Source organism: Lissotriton helveticus, chromosome 3_1, assembly GCF_964261635.1.
Source record: "Lissotriton helveticus chromosome 3_1, aLisHel1.1, whole genome shotgun sequence".
NCBI lineage: Eukaryota > Metazoa > Chordata > Amphibia > Caudata > Salamandridae > Lissotriton > Lissotriton helveticus.
This window is the reverse complement of record NC_136061.1, coordinates 1,854,897,571-1,854,916,940: the sequence shown is the minus strand read 5'-3', so window position 1 is coordinate 1,854,916,940 and position 19,370 is coordinate 1,854,897,571. Positions and strand designations below refer to the sequence as shown.

The 19,370-nt window shown below is 46.8% G+C and overlaps 2 protein-coding genes across 2 annotated transcripts in view; one reads left to right on the top strand and one right to left on the bottom strand.

The window, feature by feature from the left end:
* The window catches only part of CRACR2B (calcium release activated channel regulator 2B), a 395,737-nt gene that overhangs the window by 48,230 nt on the left and 328,137 nt on the right, over window positions 1-19,370 (top strand). The gene's annotated exons all lie outside the window — the stretch shown is intronic.
* Window positions 1-19,370, bottom strand: part of LOC144824335 (uncharacterized) — a 50,371-nt gene that overhangs the window by 20,373 nt on the left and 10,628 nt on the right. Inside the window, exon 2 of the mRNA XM_078683452.1 lies at window positions 12,829-14,013. Coding sequence (XP_078539578.1) covers window positions 12,829-14,013 — 1,185 coding nt within the window. The remainder of the gene's footprint in view (window positions 1-12,828; window positions 14,014-19,370) is intronic.

The window sequence follows — 19,370 nt, the reverse complement described above, 5'->3', positions numbered from 1 at the left end:
GCGAATTCTTAAAATGCGCATAGGATACCCTTTCATGCATCTCTAAAGGGCAATTTGCGATCGCAAACGGCCGATTTTTGCGAATCGCACCGTTTGCATGTCCCTTCGTGAATCAGGCCCTCAGTTTCAGCCTTACAGCATTTTGTTCGTTGTAGGCTTTTTTGAAATGCAGTTTCTTTGTTGTTAGCACTGTTTTATATGCTGCATTTTCACTCTTACCCTCTGTACTGCTAATGTTGTTTGCAAGCTTCCTAGACACTACCTGTACATGTAGGGAAATGCCCCGGTGGTAGTGCTAGGCAGGTGCAGGCTGGACTCAGGTACACAAGCGTTACTGCAGGCCATACTCCCAGTGATTATGGTCAACATAATTCTTTACTCTATTTTGCGGCGCCTCTGTTCTTGGGTGGTTCCGGTATCTCAGGATATTACCACCTTTATACAGCCTGGTCTATGGAATCCAGGTCGGGAGGGTGGAACAGGATGATGATGGTGAACGTGTCACTAGTTGTCTTCGCAGTACCTTTGCTGTTGAAAGGCGTGTTGATGGGGCAGGCATATGACAAGTGGTTAATTTGTAAAAAAAAGTTCTGGGGCTCTCGTCAGGAGGCAGCTTGAACCAGTTTATTTCTCCTGTTAGCACCGCCTCAAACAGAACCAACTGATAACCATGAAAGCAGGGAGAGAGTGTGACTTAACGGCCAGAGCTGCTGACTTTGGCGCTGGGGAACCAGGTTCGAGTCTGGCCTCGGCTCAACATCCTCTGATTCTGGGCAAATCACTTAATCTGCTCGTAAATGAATGTGTCCTTAATTGATGCTCAAGGAAAGCGCTAGTTCTGATGATTAAGTGCCGGTGCTGAGCACCGGAAACCACTGCATCAAATTAGGCACTGCATATAACCCACCGTCTCCTTGCACGACCTTTTTTTCAGACCATCATCCTATCATAGACAGCTTCATTAATAACAGCTTTGACTAATTACGCATATGTCAGTGTTCTTATCTATAGGTCAGCACATGTAACCAGCCTTGATTACCAATAACACTAACTTGCCAAACAAGAATGAGAAACCAGTTTAAATTGCATACCCCGGGATAAGATGACTAATCCTCATCTCTTCATGTGACTGATAGCCAACAGAGCGTACCCAAGACTGACATGCTGCTTGTCCTGTGTCTTTTGCTTGTCCAATGAGTGCATCCATGGCAAGACTGCTAACACTGGGATGAACAGGAGCGCGCGGCTGACCCCAAAAGCAGAACACAGAGCTCCCTTCCGAAAGCGAGTACTGACTAGAGGGTGACACAGCCATAGTACCATCATGGCAACACTCCCCACCCCCAAGCACATTGCATGCATGCAAATAAGTACACACCACACAGATTTTGTTTTGGGAAAAACTGCTGCAGGTTTATTACATACAACGTTATGTAATATGGTGGGTTATCTTACGGGCGATCCAAGGGCAGGCAGCATTCTCGCCACCTGCCCGCCTGATGAGCCAAGCAGCACTGGAGTGAACCCCATCTGGGCTGCCCCTTCTGGTGATCCTCCTCCCGGATCACGTGACACCTAGTCCTTTATTACTCACACCCCTTTCAGGGCGGAGCGTAGCAAGGCAAGCCCCCGGTTGTTCAGGCCCACAACCGCCCGAAGGACTAACGGGGTGCCAACACGGTTTCCAGAAACCTCCCATGAGGCTCCTGGGCTCTGGCTCTGGCACCCCTATGAGCCGTGCAGAGGTACCCTTCTGTACCCATTTGCCTCCAGACCGCCCTGTAACTCCGCCTGCAAGGAAAAAAGTACAAGATTACAACATTCTCACCATACTTCCTACCACCATTCACGCTGGGTAAGCAGTAGGGTGGGAGACAGCGTGTCCTACGAGGCAGCGGCCGTGGCGTGTCCGGTGCAACAAAGAGGTCGCCAGCGGGGTGTGGGGGAACTATATACCCCTCACCCCTCTCGGGCACCGGACATGACGCTGCACCGCCTGCGCCCAGGAAAGGGACTCCACCAGAGACCCTGCCCCCTCAGGAGGAGGGGTGTGAGGTGCCCGATGCCACTAGAGGGCCGCCCTCTTGAGTGGCCTCCTGCAGTGGCCTAGGGCAGCCGCAGGGACTGCAGAGAGGTGACACTGCCAGGGGCTGCAGAAACTGCAGAGAGGGTGACACTGCCAGGGGCCGCAGAGAGGGTGACACTGCCAGGGACTGCAGAGAGGGCGACACTGCCAGGGGCTGCAGGGACTGCAGAGAGGGTAAAACTGCCAGGCTCTGCAGAAAGGGCAACACTGCCAGGGGCTGCAGGGATTGCAGAGAGGGTGACACTGCCAAGCATTGCCGAGAGGGTGAAACTGCCAGGGACTGCAGGACTGCAGAGTGGGTGACAATGCCAGGGATGGCAGAGAGGGTGACACTGTCAGGGTCTGCAGAGAGGATGACACTACCAGGGACTGCAGAGAGGGTGACACTGCCAGGGACTGCAGAGAGGGTGACACTGCCAGGGACTGCAGAGAGGGTGACACTGCCAGGGACTGCAGGACTGTAGAGAGAGTGACACTGCCAGGGATGGCAGAGAGGGTGACACTGTCAGGGACTGTAGAGAGCGTGACACTGCAGGGCCTGTAGAGAGAGTGACATTGCCGGGCCTGTAGAGAGAGTGACATTGCCAAGGACTGCAGAGAGGGTGACATTGCCAAGGACAGCAGAGAGGGTGACACTGCCAGGGACTGCAGGGGCTGCAGAGAGGGTGACACTGCCAGGGACTACAGAGAGGGTGACACTGCCGGGGAATGCAGAGAGGGTGACACTGCTAGGAATGGCAGAGAGGGTGACACTGCCAGGGTCTGCAGAGAGGCTGACACTGCAGGGTCTGCAGAGAAGGTGACACTGCCAGGGACTGCAGAGAGGGTGAAACTGCCAGGGTCTGCAGAGAGGGTGACACCGCCAGGGACTTCAGGGGCTGCAGAGAGGGTGGCACTGCCAGGGACTGCAGAGAGGGTGACACTGCCAGGGACTGCAGGACTGCAGAGAGGGTGACACTGGCAGGGCCTGCATAGAGGGTGATACTGCTAGGGATGGCAGAGAGGGTGACATTGCCAAGGACTGCAGAGAGGGTGAAACTACCAGGGTCTGCAGAGAGGGTGACACTGCCAGGGACTGCAGGGGCTGCAGAGAGGGTGACACTGCCAGGGACTACAGAGAGGGTGACACTGCCGGGGACTGCAGAGAGGGTGACACTGCTAGGAATGGCAGAGAGGGTGACACTGCCAGGGTCTGCAGAGAGGGTGACACTGCAGGGTCTGCAGAGAAGGTGACACTGCCAGGGACTGCAGAGAGGGTGAAACTGCCAGGGTCTGCAGAGAGGGTGACACCGCCAGGGACTTCAGGGGCTGCAGAGAGGGTGACACTGCCAGGGACTGCAGAGAGGGTGACACTGCCAGGGACTGCAGGACTGCAGAGAGGGTGACACTGGCAGGGCCTGCATAGAGGGTGATACTGCTAGGGATGGCAGAGAGGGTGACACTGTCAGGGCCTGCAGAGAGGGTGGCACTGCAGGGTCTGCAGAGAAGGTGACACTGCCAGGGACTGCAGAGAGGGTGAAACTGCCAGGGTCTGCAGAGAGGGTGACACCGCCAGGGACTTCAGGGGCTGCAGAGAGGGTGACACTGCCAGGGACTGCAGAGAGGGTGACACTGCCAGGGACTGCAGGACTGCAGAGAGGGTGACACTGGCAGGGCCTGCATAGAGGGTGATACTGCTAGGGATGGCAGAGAGGGTGACACTGTCAGGGCCTGCAGAGAGGGTGGCACTGCAGGGTCTGCAGAGAAGGTGACACTGCCAGGGACTGCAGAGAGGGTGAAACTGCCAGGGTCTGCAGAGAGGGTGACACCGCCAGGGACTTCAGGGGCTGCAGAGAGGGTGACACTGCCAGGGACTGCAGAGAGGGTGACACTGCCAGGGACTGCAGGACTGCAGAGAGGGTGACACTGGCAGGGCCTGCATAGAGGGTGATACTGCTAGGGATGGCAGAGAGGGTGACACTGTCAGGGCCTGCAGAGAGGGTGACACTGCAGGGTCTGCAGAGAAGGTGACACCGCTAGGGACTGCAGAGAGCGTGACACCGCTAGGGACTGCAGAGAGCGTGACACCGCTGAACAGCTCCCATAATCCCTGTGAGAGGTAGCAAAGCCATGACTTCACCGCGGCCTCCTGCACCCCGCTAAACACTAAACACTGCAGGATGCAGCACCTTGACCTCCTGGAGCCAGTGGAGCCAGCGAAAGTCAGCTCTGGCCATCCGCCACCACCAGGAGGACTGCGAGAGCGGCTGTGGGGGTTGGGGAGGCCGAGGAGTGTTCGACAGCGACTGAACCAGCTGGGCTCACCACAACCCGGGCTGGACGGGAGGCGGAGGAGTCACTCAGAACACCCAGACTGACTGTGGGAGCCGGAGTGGTTCGTTTGCAGGTTGGAGCACAGGGACAGGCCTGACTGTGAATCTGCGCTGGCCAGGACCAAGCCAGGTTGATGCGGTCCGTTGACCCGGGCTGGTCAACACTGAGAGAGGGGAGCAGGCAGCTGACTTCGCCCGAACTCACTAAATGCAGCTGCTCTCGAGCTGTCTGAAGCTAAATTCATTTCAAGTAAGAGTGTGCCTAGCTCTGGAGTTAGTGAGGGGCACGGAATAAGAAGTTATTGGTAATAAAGTTGCAAATCTGTGCTCAACATGCCTTCCAACATTCTACAAAGTTCCACGCACACAGGAGTGACATCTATACTTGCAGGCACATACAGACTTGCACATAGCACGGCCAGTCAGTGACACGCACACACAACATTCACGCACAACACTTTTCTCAGGCCGGCGGGCTGATGTAACATAATTTCGCTATGCTGGCCTAAACGTTTATTTTACACTGTTCTACTAATATCACTACAAATACTCTATCATTGACCTTAAGCACAGCGCCGCCATTGGATAGTTTTCTCTTGAAACTGGCGAATGCACGTATTCTTAAAGGAGACTCTCAAATTTCGTTTTCCATGTTAATTATTACCATTTTAAAATACTTAACAAAGTTCAGTTTAGCAGTGGGGATGGATCAGATGGTGCTTTCATGACAGTGGCACCGGGATTCAAGTTATTTTTGGTGGTGACTCTGAGATTACCATGCATTGTCATTGATTAACTGTTTCGGCTTAACAAACCATTTGTTTTAACTATAATGTGTACTAGACATAACATTCGACTTTATTAAACTATAAAGCAAAACATGTATTTTATTGGTTATTACTATTCCAAATATACCTGCCTGGTGACCCTCTTAGCAAAAAGTAGGTCAGTGATCTTGTGTAGGCACTTTAGAAGCATTGGGCGCTTTTGAGGCAGTTTTCGTACCACAACATGGGCTAATGTGTGAAAACTATCTTACTACATGGGCATAACTGTTGATTTCTATTCAGTTTTTTGTTCTCTAACATGCATCACTAAAAGTGCCACACATAAGACATTTATATGTCACATGTAAGAAGACTGAATATATGGCTATGACACACATAAGCAGTCTGAAACTTTGACAGCTATGTATTAGGTCACTGCACTTCAGTTAGTTTACTCAAGAGGCATGTTATTCTTCCAAAATGCCAGGGATAAACTTGTTTCACATTACTAGTTGACTCAGTGGTGAACAGTGGCTTTGGAGAAGTTCTACGGTCTTCTTAGAGTTTATCATTGCTCAAATGGCTGTCATTTCTGATGTTTATTTGTTTCCCTAGTCTTCATTGCTTGATTTTGCTCGCAAGAAAGTGTCACTCATAGTCATTGGAATGTCACTCATAATTACTCTGAAATTATGAAAATGTCACACATAGCAATCTGAAACCTTGGCAGCTATGCTTTTTGTTGTTTGCAAGTTGCCAATCATTTTGGCTCAGAGGCCTCCTTAAGCTCCATCGCAATAACCAATGTAAGAGCAAGCCAGTGCGATGGCAATGGCAGTCAAAGGATGGATTAGTTTGTGTGAATTTGCAGTCGCCACAAATTCAAGCTATTTGAAAAAAAACTTTAGCAGTCTTGTGAAGTTTGGACCTAGCACGGGTTTAAAAATCAAACAAACACGGCTGGAATTTGTTCCTGCTACCTCACAGGGCTATAAACTAGCCACCTCTCCCCTGGTCACACTTGCTTGCCATGCCCACCCCTGTGAGTCACGCCCCTCAGCACCAGACATCATCAGACCTGGAATGGATGGCGCAAGGCTGTAGTCCTCAGTTTCCTGATGCCCAGACCTACGTCACAAGACTTCTGGCAGATGGAGAGAGGGTGCTAGCATTCGTCACAGCATTTCTTCTGGTATTCGGGGCAAAGGGTGGCAGTAGCAGGTAAAACTCTGGAGCCAATTCTCTTCGGCCCGATGTCTCGTGCTTTTTCAGTGGCACATGCTGCTGTGTGAAATACATCTCAGCAGTACTTAATTTGTAAAAGAGCTGGGGCCTAAAAAAAATTCCGAAGTCTGAAGGGGTCGCTGCCAAATTTCGGGATTGCTGAATACCAAGGATGCGTAGTCTTGATTTCACCTCATGACTCTTTCTTTCACTAACATACTCTCACTGTCTCTTTATCTCTCTCTTGTAGGTTCTTTTTCATCCTTGCTTTCTCCCTTTGTCACTGTTTTTCTCTTCCTTCTTCCCCTATCTGACCCAGAGCAAAGAAGAAAAAGGCAGCAAAGTCTAATGAATAAAAAGAAGTGTCATTCATCTCAAAAAAGAGTGCCGGAGGCCATTCCTGCAACCACCTGAATTCGCTTGGGAAGTTTAAACTACAGAGTCAGCATTAGGCTGGTTTGAACTTACATTTCTTGTTCTGACAGAGCTTTCTGTACCCATATGTCTTGTGTTGATAGTATTTTCAGAAATTGTATTGCTTGGTCATGTGTGATTTTCTGAACGTGTATTGCTCATGTAGGTACTTTTTGAAAATAATTATATTGCTTGTGCTGATTAGTTGGCAAACTAGAGAGGTGGAAAAGGAGGAATGAACAACTGAAAAAAATTATTAACCGATAGGGGACTACTAATTCTCCTATATAGGTGGCAACTAGTTCACACAACCTACTACTTCATAAATGAACGTACCATCACAAATAATGGAGAGCGTGATTATATAATTTAATTTATCATAATCAGCTCGAAACATTCTTCAGCAGTTTAAGTCAAGTTCAAATTTACATTCTACACAAATATACATACATATGTACACAACTATATACAACATTAAGAGACATAATACACAGAATTAATACACACAGTACATAATCATAAACAAAATCATCATCACCCGGGAAAAATATTGAAGCAAAAAGCTAGGTGTCCTCCTATTACTTCTAGGAAGTACACTCCGAGGCAGTCGGACACAGTTGGTTCAAAACAAACAATCTAGAACCAAAATATGCAAACTGTGTCAAAAAGATATCGTTCCACTCTAATTTATACTTGAAAATGGACTCCTCTTTCAGGAAAGTGTCAGTGTAATAAGTTGCACAGAAATTATATTGTTCCTGATACTTACTTTTCTGAACTTGCAATGAGTGTATCAGTGAAGTTTTCTGAAATAATATTGCTTATGCACTCCATTCATTTTTGCATCGATACCTACTTTGGGCATTTCTGGCACCGCACTTCATTATTTTTCTATGCTCTTTATATCCGTATGCTTGTACCTATTCAGGCATCCAACCTGTAACAGTACATGATCCTTAAAACCCTGGGCCTTAGTTAGAGTATGGCAGAGTAGAAGCACCACCAAAAATAGGCAATGCTTCTGACCCACTCACCTTGTGGTTCTCCTACTCTGTTTAGAATTAAGGGAAGCTCCCCATTGAAACTGGCAGAGCCTCCTCTGGGTCCACCAGTGTGAACTCTTGACCTGCACGTCCATCTAACAAGGAGCGGCCAGATCACAGTTGTGGTCTTTCCATCCTGTTGACTGTCAGCCATTTCCCCTGCTAGGTCCTCCATGCAATGCATTGTGCACACAGCCAAGAAAAGGCAAAATGTCCCCCGCCCATAGGGAAACTTCTGCCTGTGCAAATGGTTTTTATAAAGAAAACAAATCCTCGTAATGGAGTGGCTGTTTCCACAGCACTGAGATCCCTGTCAGACAAATGAGATGTCGAAAATGGGCTGCTAGTCCTCTGACAGCATGGTAGATACCCTGGTGTCTGCCCCCGGTAGACTGTCAAACCATCTACCAGGATCAAAATTAGACTCTCTGTCCTAGATTGCCTTTTCTCTCTCTCTGTTTCTTTCCTTGGAAAAATCACTCCAATGGCTAGGAAAATCTCTGGATACAAATAGTGTCCTTATTCATTAACAGCTAAATCAGTGCCAGAAATTGAAAAACAGTGCTCCAGGATCCCATACATTGTGAGCAAGGCGATGGAAACAAACGGGGGTGGTGTCATGTATGATGGAGTGTGACAGTAAGTTTACATATATATTTTTGTTTTTTTTAAAATATGCCCTTAAAATAAATTAGCAACAACAGTTCAGCCATCCAATTTAAAAGTGGAAAAGAACATACGTGTTCTCCCAGCACCGGATCCTCTATCACCATCAGAGGACAGCTCGGTGGGTTTTCAAGAAAGCTCAGTTCCAAGAAATCCTGTGCTGCTGCCAGTATATTCCAGGGACCAATTAGTCCATGCATAACTGCTAAGGCCATAATCCTTTCGCCAGGACAACTCGTGAGTAATGATAGGACTCATCAGCTGATTAAAGTCGACGTCAGGAGAAACCGGTCCGCAGAGACACAAATCAATGGCCCAATCGAAATCACAGGCCAGGCAGTGAAATACAGGCTGGACACAGGTGAAGTAGGAGAATCGAAAAGATAATCCATATGCCGTGCTCAATATCGCTAACGGCAGGGTGCCATAATATTCAAGCATGCGATTGCGGAACAGCGTCAGCAGCTGCCGGGCGGTGCCTTGTACAGGAAGGACATCCATATTTAAAGATACAGAAAACCACTAGAGCGCCCGCTGCTAATGCAAGTAAAACTGGGAATCCACCAAACAAAGATGAAAAAATAGAATGAAAGAAAGCAGGGATGACTCCAAAAATTGTTTCAAAGGAAGTCACGAGACCACTGCTAACAGTTTTAAAAAAATGTGCCAGGCCCTTTGTGGAGGACGCGTTAAAGATAGTACGAATCATCTCGCCGAAATGTAAAGGCAAATCAGTATTTAAAAGGGCCTGAACCTCTGTACGGGTGTTCGCTACGTGAAGAACGAAAGTTTCACGAGCCGAACTCAAGGCCACCTCCTTCTGGGACAAAAGAGCCCTTATTCTTGCCATGCCGCTGAATTCTGCTCTCAAGGTTGGTATCTGTGGCCAGATGGAGGACTCCCTATGTTCATGTGTGGGTGGATACAGAACATTCCTACAGCAAATAACACGTTCACTTACTGTTACAATATAAGGGACACCCTTTATTAACCCTCAACACTCTTCATTATTTAAAAGTAAATAACTACCATTACCTAATAAGGTAAATGTGGGGATGATAGCAGGAACCGGCGTGCCTTGCAAAACACAAGCCAAATTCGGTCGGTGTTGGTTGCATGAACCGTGTAATTGTATGTGTCTACACATCAATGAATGATCTGGTGTCTCAGAACACTCCTCCCCATTTAGATAAACTTCTTGACCATCTTTGTAACACCTGTATGTGTATGGAAGGGACCAGACTTCATGAAGAAAACCACTACCCAATGGTTCATAACGACCAATTGGTACATATTTCATACAATTAGAAAATTTATATAAAGCAAAAGGCAGCGTTAATAAACCTGGATAAGCCACGTTGCAGCAGTGGCCTCTGCCACGGAAAAAGGCAAAGATTCTAACCTCTCAATATGTAACATACTAAAGGTAGCATCACGCATTGAAAGCAAGCGTTGTTTGTCAGTCAAATTAAACGGGGCAAAGAGTGAAGAAACGTTCATGTACGTCCAGGGAACCTTATTATTTTTCAGAGTCTGAAGGGTCCATGCAAATTGCATGATTGACCGTAACTGATTTTGACCATGGTACAATACTGACACTTCATCATGCACAATATCCACAACGGATGACACAATGTTATCTAAAGTGTAAATACGGGAGGAAAGCACGTTAATACTATTGTCAACAACTGCAAGCACTTTCTCCAAATTCGCCTGATCAATGGCCCTAAGGCGTGTAGCAGCCTCAATCTGTGATGTTTTCCAAATTTCATTGTAAACTGCATATATCCACCTTTTTGACCTGCCACTAGCCGGACCTTTAATGAAATCATTTAAATCCACGTCTGCATTCAGTTTAGAAAGGTGACTTTTAACTGCAGGTAAAGTAGAATGTTTCAGCCAATTTTGACACAATTTGCCTACAGAATAAGTTGTGACAGTGTGGACTAAGTCAAAACGGGGATCAGACCTAACAGTTTTAAAACCGTCAGATAAACCTAAGAATCTATGCTGACAAGAATCAGCACCACGGTGCCAAAGCAACCAACCTTTTGGATCCAAACTGGAAATGTTAAAGGAAGAATTAAGGAGTAGGGCCCGTAATTCTCTAATGGACAACTGAGTAAAATTACTCCAACCATCATATTCCTCCAAATCCGGGACAGTAGGGGTGTTTAATTTTTTAGAAGTAGCCAATCCAAAGCATGTGGTCTGGGAAATAGTTTCATTTAAAAACAACATATGATTCGGGATGAGACATGCACGGTGCAAAGCCTCTATGCCTTGTACCTGCCAGGCTCTTGAACCCCAGACTGATTTAAGGTCTATTGTTTCCTTCCATTCATCGTAGCCTCCAATAACTAATTGATCAAGGAAGGTCTTCGAATACAACAATTTAGTATCGGTAAGTCTAACCTTGGCCATTGGCATTTTTATAAATTTAAAATAAAAGGACTCGGGATTGGACTGGTTAAAGTCAGTGAAATAAGTATACTTTTTCAGAAAAGTTCCTGAACTGCCTAGTGCAGGCGCCGGGCAATGTTCCCACTGTGTAAAATTAACAGTATCCCTTCGGGATGATGTTTTATGTAAGAAGTGGTTGCCATAATGTTGGTAACAAAATAAATCACCATAATTAGCAGATTCTAAATATAAATCCTCAGCATCAAAGGCAGCATAATATTGCAAATCAGAAAACAAACTTTCAACTGTATTAACATCCCAGTCATCAGAACGAATGTTTTGTCTCACTACATCCCCCATATTTACTCTAAGTACATTAGGAACTTTAACGACTTCTGTTGGGCCATGAATTTGGAATCGAACCGCATCCCACACAATTCCATCAAGGACGGGCCATGCTGTGATGTTAACCAAAGTTAAGTCTCTTTTCAATCTGTGTGTAGAATGAGACGAGGAAAGTGGGGCCAAAGTTCCATTTAGATGTGTAATGCACGTTCTTTCCTCGACATAGTGTCCATTGATGAGTCGAAAAAAATAAAACACAAAACCAATTGACATAAAGAGGTAAACTGAAAAAAGGACCAGCCAAATGTATGTCCAAGGGGGAATCAAAAAATGTTTTTTAAACAGGCTAGCATAAACTGCAATACGAGAGGGTTTCTTCGAGGCAAGGGAAACAGAGTCAAATGAAAATCTGGATTCCGTGGCTAAACGTGCTTGCAGGTCAGGCATGGACAAATCAGTGGGGTAGGTATAGTCTATCTCATCATTGTTAGTTCCGGGTAAAGTATTTAACAAAGGACTGGAAACAGCAGGTAACTCGATGGCCACTTCAGGCTCAATAATAGAAGCAGTGGGCATAACTGAATTTCTCACAATGGAAGGACATGAAACAGCCGGTGTCATGCTAAGAAGAATCGGCCACTCTGTGTATCTTGACATTGTCAATTGAAATAAACCTGTTTTCCTTACGACCAGGAAGTGGTGGTAAAATGACTGTTCTGGTGCCCTTCACTCCAAGGACTGGAACCGGAGCTCGATAGGAAGGACCAAATTCTTTTTTGTTATCGATCTTCTCTCGAACCAGTTCTCCAACTTGGGGTAGCCAGCCGACTACCGGGATCTGCAAGGCATCATCCGATGTGGAGGGCAAATGTTCCTTTGCAAGACTGTCTCTGGTCTTTTGTAGATTCTGTAAAACATTGCAATGTTCATCTGCGTCAAAGGAAGTGGCGCGAACCACACAGTCTAGACCGTCAAGGTCAGGGACGTACATCTTGATGCCAAAGAGCATTTCGTATGGGGTCCGCCCACCCAGAGACCTTCTACGGAGATTATTAAGAGCACGCTGCACGCCATAGAGGTGGGCTAGCCAGTTTCTGCCAGTGCCTATAACTCGAGCTGTCAATGATTGCTTTAGATCACGGTTCATTCGTTCCACCACACTGTTACCCTCAGGTCTGTAGGGAGACGAAAACTTGACTTGGACCCCCAACGAAGTCATGGCATCCTTATACGCCTTAGAGGCGAATGCCGGACCCTGATCCGAATGGAAGGTACCACAGGCAAAAATCCCTATAAAGACACGCAAATCTCTAATGACAGTCCGTGAATCAGCGCTGCGATGGGGCAACTGCTACTAAGATGTACTTATACGCAGTATCAGATGAAAAAGGACCGCAGTGATCCAAATAAACACAACCCAGTGGTTTATTAGAAATGTACAACTGTGTCTGTGGCGGACGCGTAGCAGTTGAAGGTTTAATCTGCTGGCATATGTCACAAAGAAGGACATAATCACGCGTCTGTTTGTACAGTTCCCGCCACCAGAAACGTTGTTGTAATTGAGTTACAGTGGCCGAGACGCCCGCATGAGCAGACGCCAAACCTTCATGCGCTGCTGTAATCAAGTCATCCCTGTGATCCGAGTTGGGAATCAGACGTTCTCCAACTCCAGGAATTGTCACAAAAGGAACCTTTAAGGGACTTAAGTGGTATTTGTACTTCGAAGGGAATCCCGAAGGATGTTTACCTCCCTTCTCACAGGCAGCAACCGCTGCCAAGATGTCGCTATCAATCTTAGTTTTGGACCTAGTAACTGCTGCAACTAAGTATGTAGATACTGCTGATTTCGCCGCTTCATCCGCAAGCGAGTTACCGACAGCGTGAACCCCAAGACGCTGATGGCCAAGAGTATGAATTACATAAACAAGCGGTAACTTATCCTTAAGTTCCGCCACTCGAACCCAGATCAATTTATGTTTTATTGTGCTACCCTTGGAATCACGAAATTCATTCCGAATCCAAAAGAACAAGTTTTCATTGTAAGACTGGACACAGTAGAAAGAATCACTTACAATAAGAGTAGTAACACTAGGATCTGCGTACTCCAACGCAAGTAAAAGAGCACGAAGCTCAGCCAATTGTGCGGTGCAATCTCCAAGCGGCAACGTGTGCACTTCCCTGGATATGAACTCATCGTTCAACATAGCACCGACCACAATGGCGCAAGCGGAAACGTAGGCATGTTTAGAGCCATGCGCAACCTGCGCCGAACCATCAGTGTAAATGATGCAATGGAAGTCCTCCAAAGGTCGCATAGCTAGAGGAGCAGGGTGAACAAACTCATACTGCAAGTACTCCTGCGACCGCAACGAGGCGTCAAAAATAAACGTGACATCCGTGGACGTCAAGGACGCAGCCCACTGAATCCACCGAGGGTGCAAAGCTTTTGAATTAGGTACACTGGCTTTCGTGACTGCCTCCAAGTGAGGACAGGGTGTTACAACTAACATGCGTTTCCCTTGTGACAGAGCCCGTTCCTTAAGAATAGCCATCTGTACAGCTGTTAAAACCTTTTCCACAGTGGGAAACCGCATCTCAGCCGAAGTGTACAAGTGTGACTTGTAAGCAATAGGTACTGTGTCTCCTTCATTAAAAGTGAGGTACGTGAAACCCACTGTCCCTGGTATTATTCTTATCACCAGGTTGGTATGGTTGTCACGAGTCAGTAAAAACTTAGAAGCGAGCAAATCAGCCTGCAAGGATTGCAAAACGGCTGAATGCTCAGGCAGCCAGCATGATTTAGAAAAAGTTGGTTGTATCAAAGCATACAATGGCTTGATACGCTGGGCATATTCCGGAATGTATGTTCTCCCGAAATTTAGGAAACCCAGCAAGGACTGTAATTTTTTCAGTGTAGTAGGAGCGCGCAACTGTGCGCACTTCTCTAAGAAGTGAGGAGCCAAACCTCTACCTTCATTGTTGAGCTCATAGCCCAAAAACAACACTGTGTGTTCAGCAATGTGCGATTTTGCAAAGTTAAATTTGTAACCCATGTCAGCGAAGTTACAAATAACCGAATTTACACGACACAGATGCTCCCAAATATCGTCGTCTGTGAGATATATATCATCCACATACGAACAAGCATCTGGGTCGAGTGCCTCCAGAATAGAGACAATGCGAGCGGTAAATATACCAGGACTATTCTTATAGCCCATTGGGAGACGCCGGAATTGTTTTTGGACCCCAGCGCACGTAAAACTGGTCCATTGGGAGCTAAAGCTGTCCAATCTGTGGGCATAAAAACCGTTGGATATGTCAAGCGTTGTCTTGAAACGCTTTCGCACGAGACTATCCACAAGGGCAGAGCCGTGAGTATTCTGTACTGCACAGTTACGGCAATGCGAGTTTAAATGCCGGTAATCCAAAACCAACGATATGATCCGTCAGGTTTGTTAACAGTAAAAAGGGGATTATTCATCGGTGACACACACGTTTCAATAACTCCCTGATATTCCAATTGTTCAAGGATTTCCGCGACGGAAGATTTTGCTTCACGCCGAATGGGATATTGAGGTTGAGGCTGCGGCTGAGACCGCAACGGAGTTTCGTGGCAAGGCGACAATTTATCCCAACCACATTGGTTACGGTACAGAGCCGGTGCGAGAGCCCGAGCCCACTCTTCTGCAAAATGCTGCGCATGCTCTTTCGAGACAGTGTTCGCGAAACTGGGGAGGATTACCTCCTCCCCTCGCGGCGCCGCGAGCACAAAAGGTTGGGGCCAGCCAGCCTCCGAAAGCAAAATATCATACGTAGAAGACAGATTTTCCCAAAATACCCCTTTAACGGAACGCTGTATGTCACCTTCAATTAACAGGAAAATTTCATAAAGTCTTTCAGGGGGAGCAAGTCTCGTATTTGCTGTTTCTATTACAACGTACACATCAGTCGCTGTCACCCTCAGTAGTGGACGCAGCGCCTCTCTGACTATGGTAATCTCCGCCGCGCTGTCCAGCAAGGTCAGAGCCCACGTCAGATTCCGAAGCCGCGTTCTCACTATCTGTGGCATATCTATGCGCTGTTAAGGCTGCGACTTTCTTTTTCGCAAACTGCGGTCGCTGTGGTGTGGAATCCTCCTGCTTCGACGCGCCGTCAGTCTGGCGGGGTTGGCCACGTCCCTGCTGGCCACCACGTCCCCGTCCGCCTCCTCCTCCACCGGTCTTTGGGGCCGATGTGTCCTGAAAGGAACGAGGAGAGCGTTGATCAGAACCCTGAAATCGATCAGGTGATGTAATCATCGCGCGATCGCGCAAATCATAAACTTTTTCTGTCGGCGCAGGAGCTTGTTTTGCAGGTAAAGAATCCTGAGTCTGCTTATTTTGCTTCCCCTGTGTCCGTTTTTTAGGCCAATTTTGTTTTTTGGACTTGGGCTGGACATCTGACACAGCAGATTGTCCCTGTGGTTGTTTTTTCTCCTTTACTGAAAAATATTTCAGACCTCTACTTGTGCGGCCAATTGTCTTATAAGCGGCCACAACTATCTTCGCTAACTGTCGGGGTTTATCGGCATCGGGCAGAGCAGCCAAAGCATTCGACACCTGAAAGTTCACCGCATCTCCTTTAATATTGGAGAGTATGAGATCACTTACTATCTCAAACGAACCACACAGGCGCATACCCAATTCAACCGCTGCCTCCGGTCCGTGATCATCCTGAACACGTTTAACGATCTCAGGCAGTGCGGTCATAGACGGGGTGCCGAAGCACCTCGTATAAACGTCCGCAAATGTTTTTCCCCAGCTCTCACAGTCAACTAGCTCAGGAGTTAAATCCTTCGGTAAAGTGATCGTCAACATTCTATGTTTATCAGCAGGAGTAGAATTCGGAAACACTGCCTCCAGTTGGTCAAACTTCTCAGCTAGCCAAAAAGGGAAGTCATCGTTATCAACCGGACGTGTACCAAAAACCGAATTTACCATCACCGGATTAAGACGTAAACCGCCTCGATCCGTTGGAACGGCCGCACCCCCCTGGGGACCACCCGGGAGATGTCGACCTATGTATTGCACTTGTGGTAAATAAGTAAATAATACCTCTCTTTTTTGACTAGACATATATCATAACAGATAGCTCAATAAATAAGAGTCAAGATTCGAGGTAGTAGGAGTTTTGCAGGTTTAATACAGCATAAGGACAGGAACAGGACAACCTGCATAGGAATAGGATGACAGGGCCCAGCAGCTGCTGGGGCTCGGTCTGGGATGAGCGCGCTGGCTTTTAATAACAATACATGAGCATATATACATAACGCAAACACATAGCATTACATTGCAGTAGGCGTAGCAGTGGGTGGAGCAGAAGGCGTGACGCGTAGCAGTCGCGAAAGATAAGGGCGAAAGTAGGTGTAACTGGGCGTATACATGGACATGTGATGCAAACATAACAGAATATGTCATGAATGGGGCGGAAACCATGGAGGGGGCTACCTAAGGAGCCGGGACCTCTAACCTGATGGTGCGCGCAAACTGGCAATGACGTATCACTAGGAGAAGCTGGGGGCTATGAACTCTGTGCTAGGAGCAGAGACTGAAGTCTGGAGAGTCAGGGCGACATGTACCTAAACAGTATCTAGTATCTGATGTTTAGAGAACATGTTGATATAAACTAGAAGTTAGGAGGGGAAAGGCTAACTTGATTCTAAGACTGGACCATGCATTATTCTACATGTAGTGCGTGATGAAGAATATTAAATGACCATTAAATGCAGTATTTCTCGAACGTGGAGACGTGAAGGCTAGACAATGACGGAAACTATTGATGCAGTTCAGTAGTTTAGGAATGCAGAGAAGGAGGACTGAACTGATAACTGGAATCATAACATATTCTTGGCAGACTCAGAGACTGAGCCAGGCTGGGCCGGGCACTGCAAGGCAGGAAGTAAGTGAAGGGTCGAGGATACAGGTGGGGGCTGTATCGCTCCTCAGCGAGGCTTCAGGAGACAGGAGCTGAATCTGATGTCCGGGCCCTTTTGAGGCCTAGAAACGGGGACTTTATAATAGAATAACGTGCACACTGAGAAACGTGGCAACGTAGCTTTACATAGGCCTGATATTCGTAGTATTCACGAGAACTGGAAACTGGCATACTAGAGGTGGACACAACTATAATTGCGTCTTGAATCGAACATGGGGAATGCATATGCATATTTAATCATGCACACATAACTTATGATGGATGACATGTAGGGACACAGAACATGGCAAAATTTACTTTTCCACATTCCCTCCTTGTCACTACGTTTCCATCAGGAAACATCAATTTTCATGATACCGTCTATCATTTCATACAGTATCATTTGCTCGTCTCGAATTATCCTGGAACGGGATTTAGAACGGGGCTTGGGACTAGGAATACAAGAGGTAGCACAAATGCCGCAAATCGCAGGGCCACATTGTATACAGAGGCAGCAGCTAAATATGATCGCTACTGCAATACCTAGGAAGGACAATATTTTCCATCCCCATGCGGACATTATATTCCAGAACCAACCGGACCATGTCCAGGTGCCTGGGTCTTGGTGTATCAGATGGGCAATTTTATGGAGTCTGGTTATAGCTGAATAAACAGACGGCGCGTTATTTGGAATGAAAATGCAGCAACTAGATCCGATGACTCTACAGGCCCCGCCCCTATCGGCCAGTATGACGTCAAGGACGAGACGATTCTGTAAAACGACAAATCTCATAGCAGATTGCTCTTCGGTTAAGTTACCTAGAGCAGAGGCAGTCTCATTTACTACAGCTTCAAGGGTTCTGGTTAACCTACGGATCAGTTTACTATTCTGGATAGGTCCTATAAAGAAGAAGAAACCTCTATTGAAATCTGTATACTGTTCTAGAGCAGTTTCAGTATAATCGACAATTGGGGACTCCCTTCTATGTCTAATGTGTACTAGATGTGTGTTTCTATGATAATCAGGTGGGGCTAGAAAAACTGGTGGCAGTAGGAAGGCAATGTAACAGGTTCCCTCCCAATCGAGGGGCAAACGAACATATGCGGTTTGACCACAAATAAAATAAGAATGACGTGAAGCTTTGAAAATAGATTTCCCACTGTCACTATACTTGACAATAGTAGTACAATCACTATGTCCTACATGTACGGAACCATAATTTCGGACACATAATTCGCCTTTGACTGGCAGTACTGAAATAGCAGGTAAGTCTGGAGTAGTATCAGACTGAACATTCAGGACCATGAAATTCGAAGAATAGTTTCCTAGATTATATACTTCATTTTCTAGATCTAAACCTGTTCTGTGGGGAAGACCTTGCTTGTCTGGAAAACATGTACTGTTAAGAAAAGACATATCTGTTGAGGATGACGTTAACGTGGACCATGCTCCACACGAACCATTATGTGAAAATGGATAAGGAAAAAGTGGCAGAACTCCCTTCGGTGTCTGGAAAGGGGGGAGTCGACCACACACCCAACAATTAGTGGTATTGCTGGACTGGTGTGAGTAATGTAACATGCGGATAAATGAGTTATTTCGCATAGCGAGGCGGTAAGAGAGTTCATGAGGGGGCAGGTCACTAAACGTGTGCTCTACTGTAGCATTAGCAGACTTATTTACATGTGAAACTGGGAAACATAGGTAAAATGCATAACTGGTGCAGGAAATCATAAGGCTGGAAAACAATATGAAACATAGAAAAACGATACATCGGATTGAGTTTTGACTAACTCTCTCACTATGGGGGTCTATTTTATACATGTCAGAAACAGTCTGACCGTTTCACCTAGGGGAGGACTTAGACAATCAAACTGACTGACTTATTTTACTAGACCGGAGTTTTAGCTTATACTCCTGTTGCGGAGTTTTCTCTAACAGGGGAGGGGTTGTAGCAATGTCTTTTGCGGGACAGTCCTTGAGAACAATATTTTGGCAATCCTTCAAATCCTGGGAAATGTTCTTTAAGACGGGTTTCAGTCCATTAAAAAGTTTGACATGAGAAAGGTGCACCCAGCCTTTGCGTCCTTCCAACTTCACGGCTGTACGGGTGGTGAGGAGGACCTGTCGGGGCTCTTTCCAACGAGGCTCCAGCGG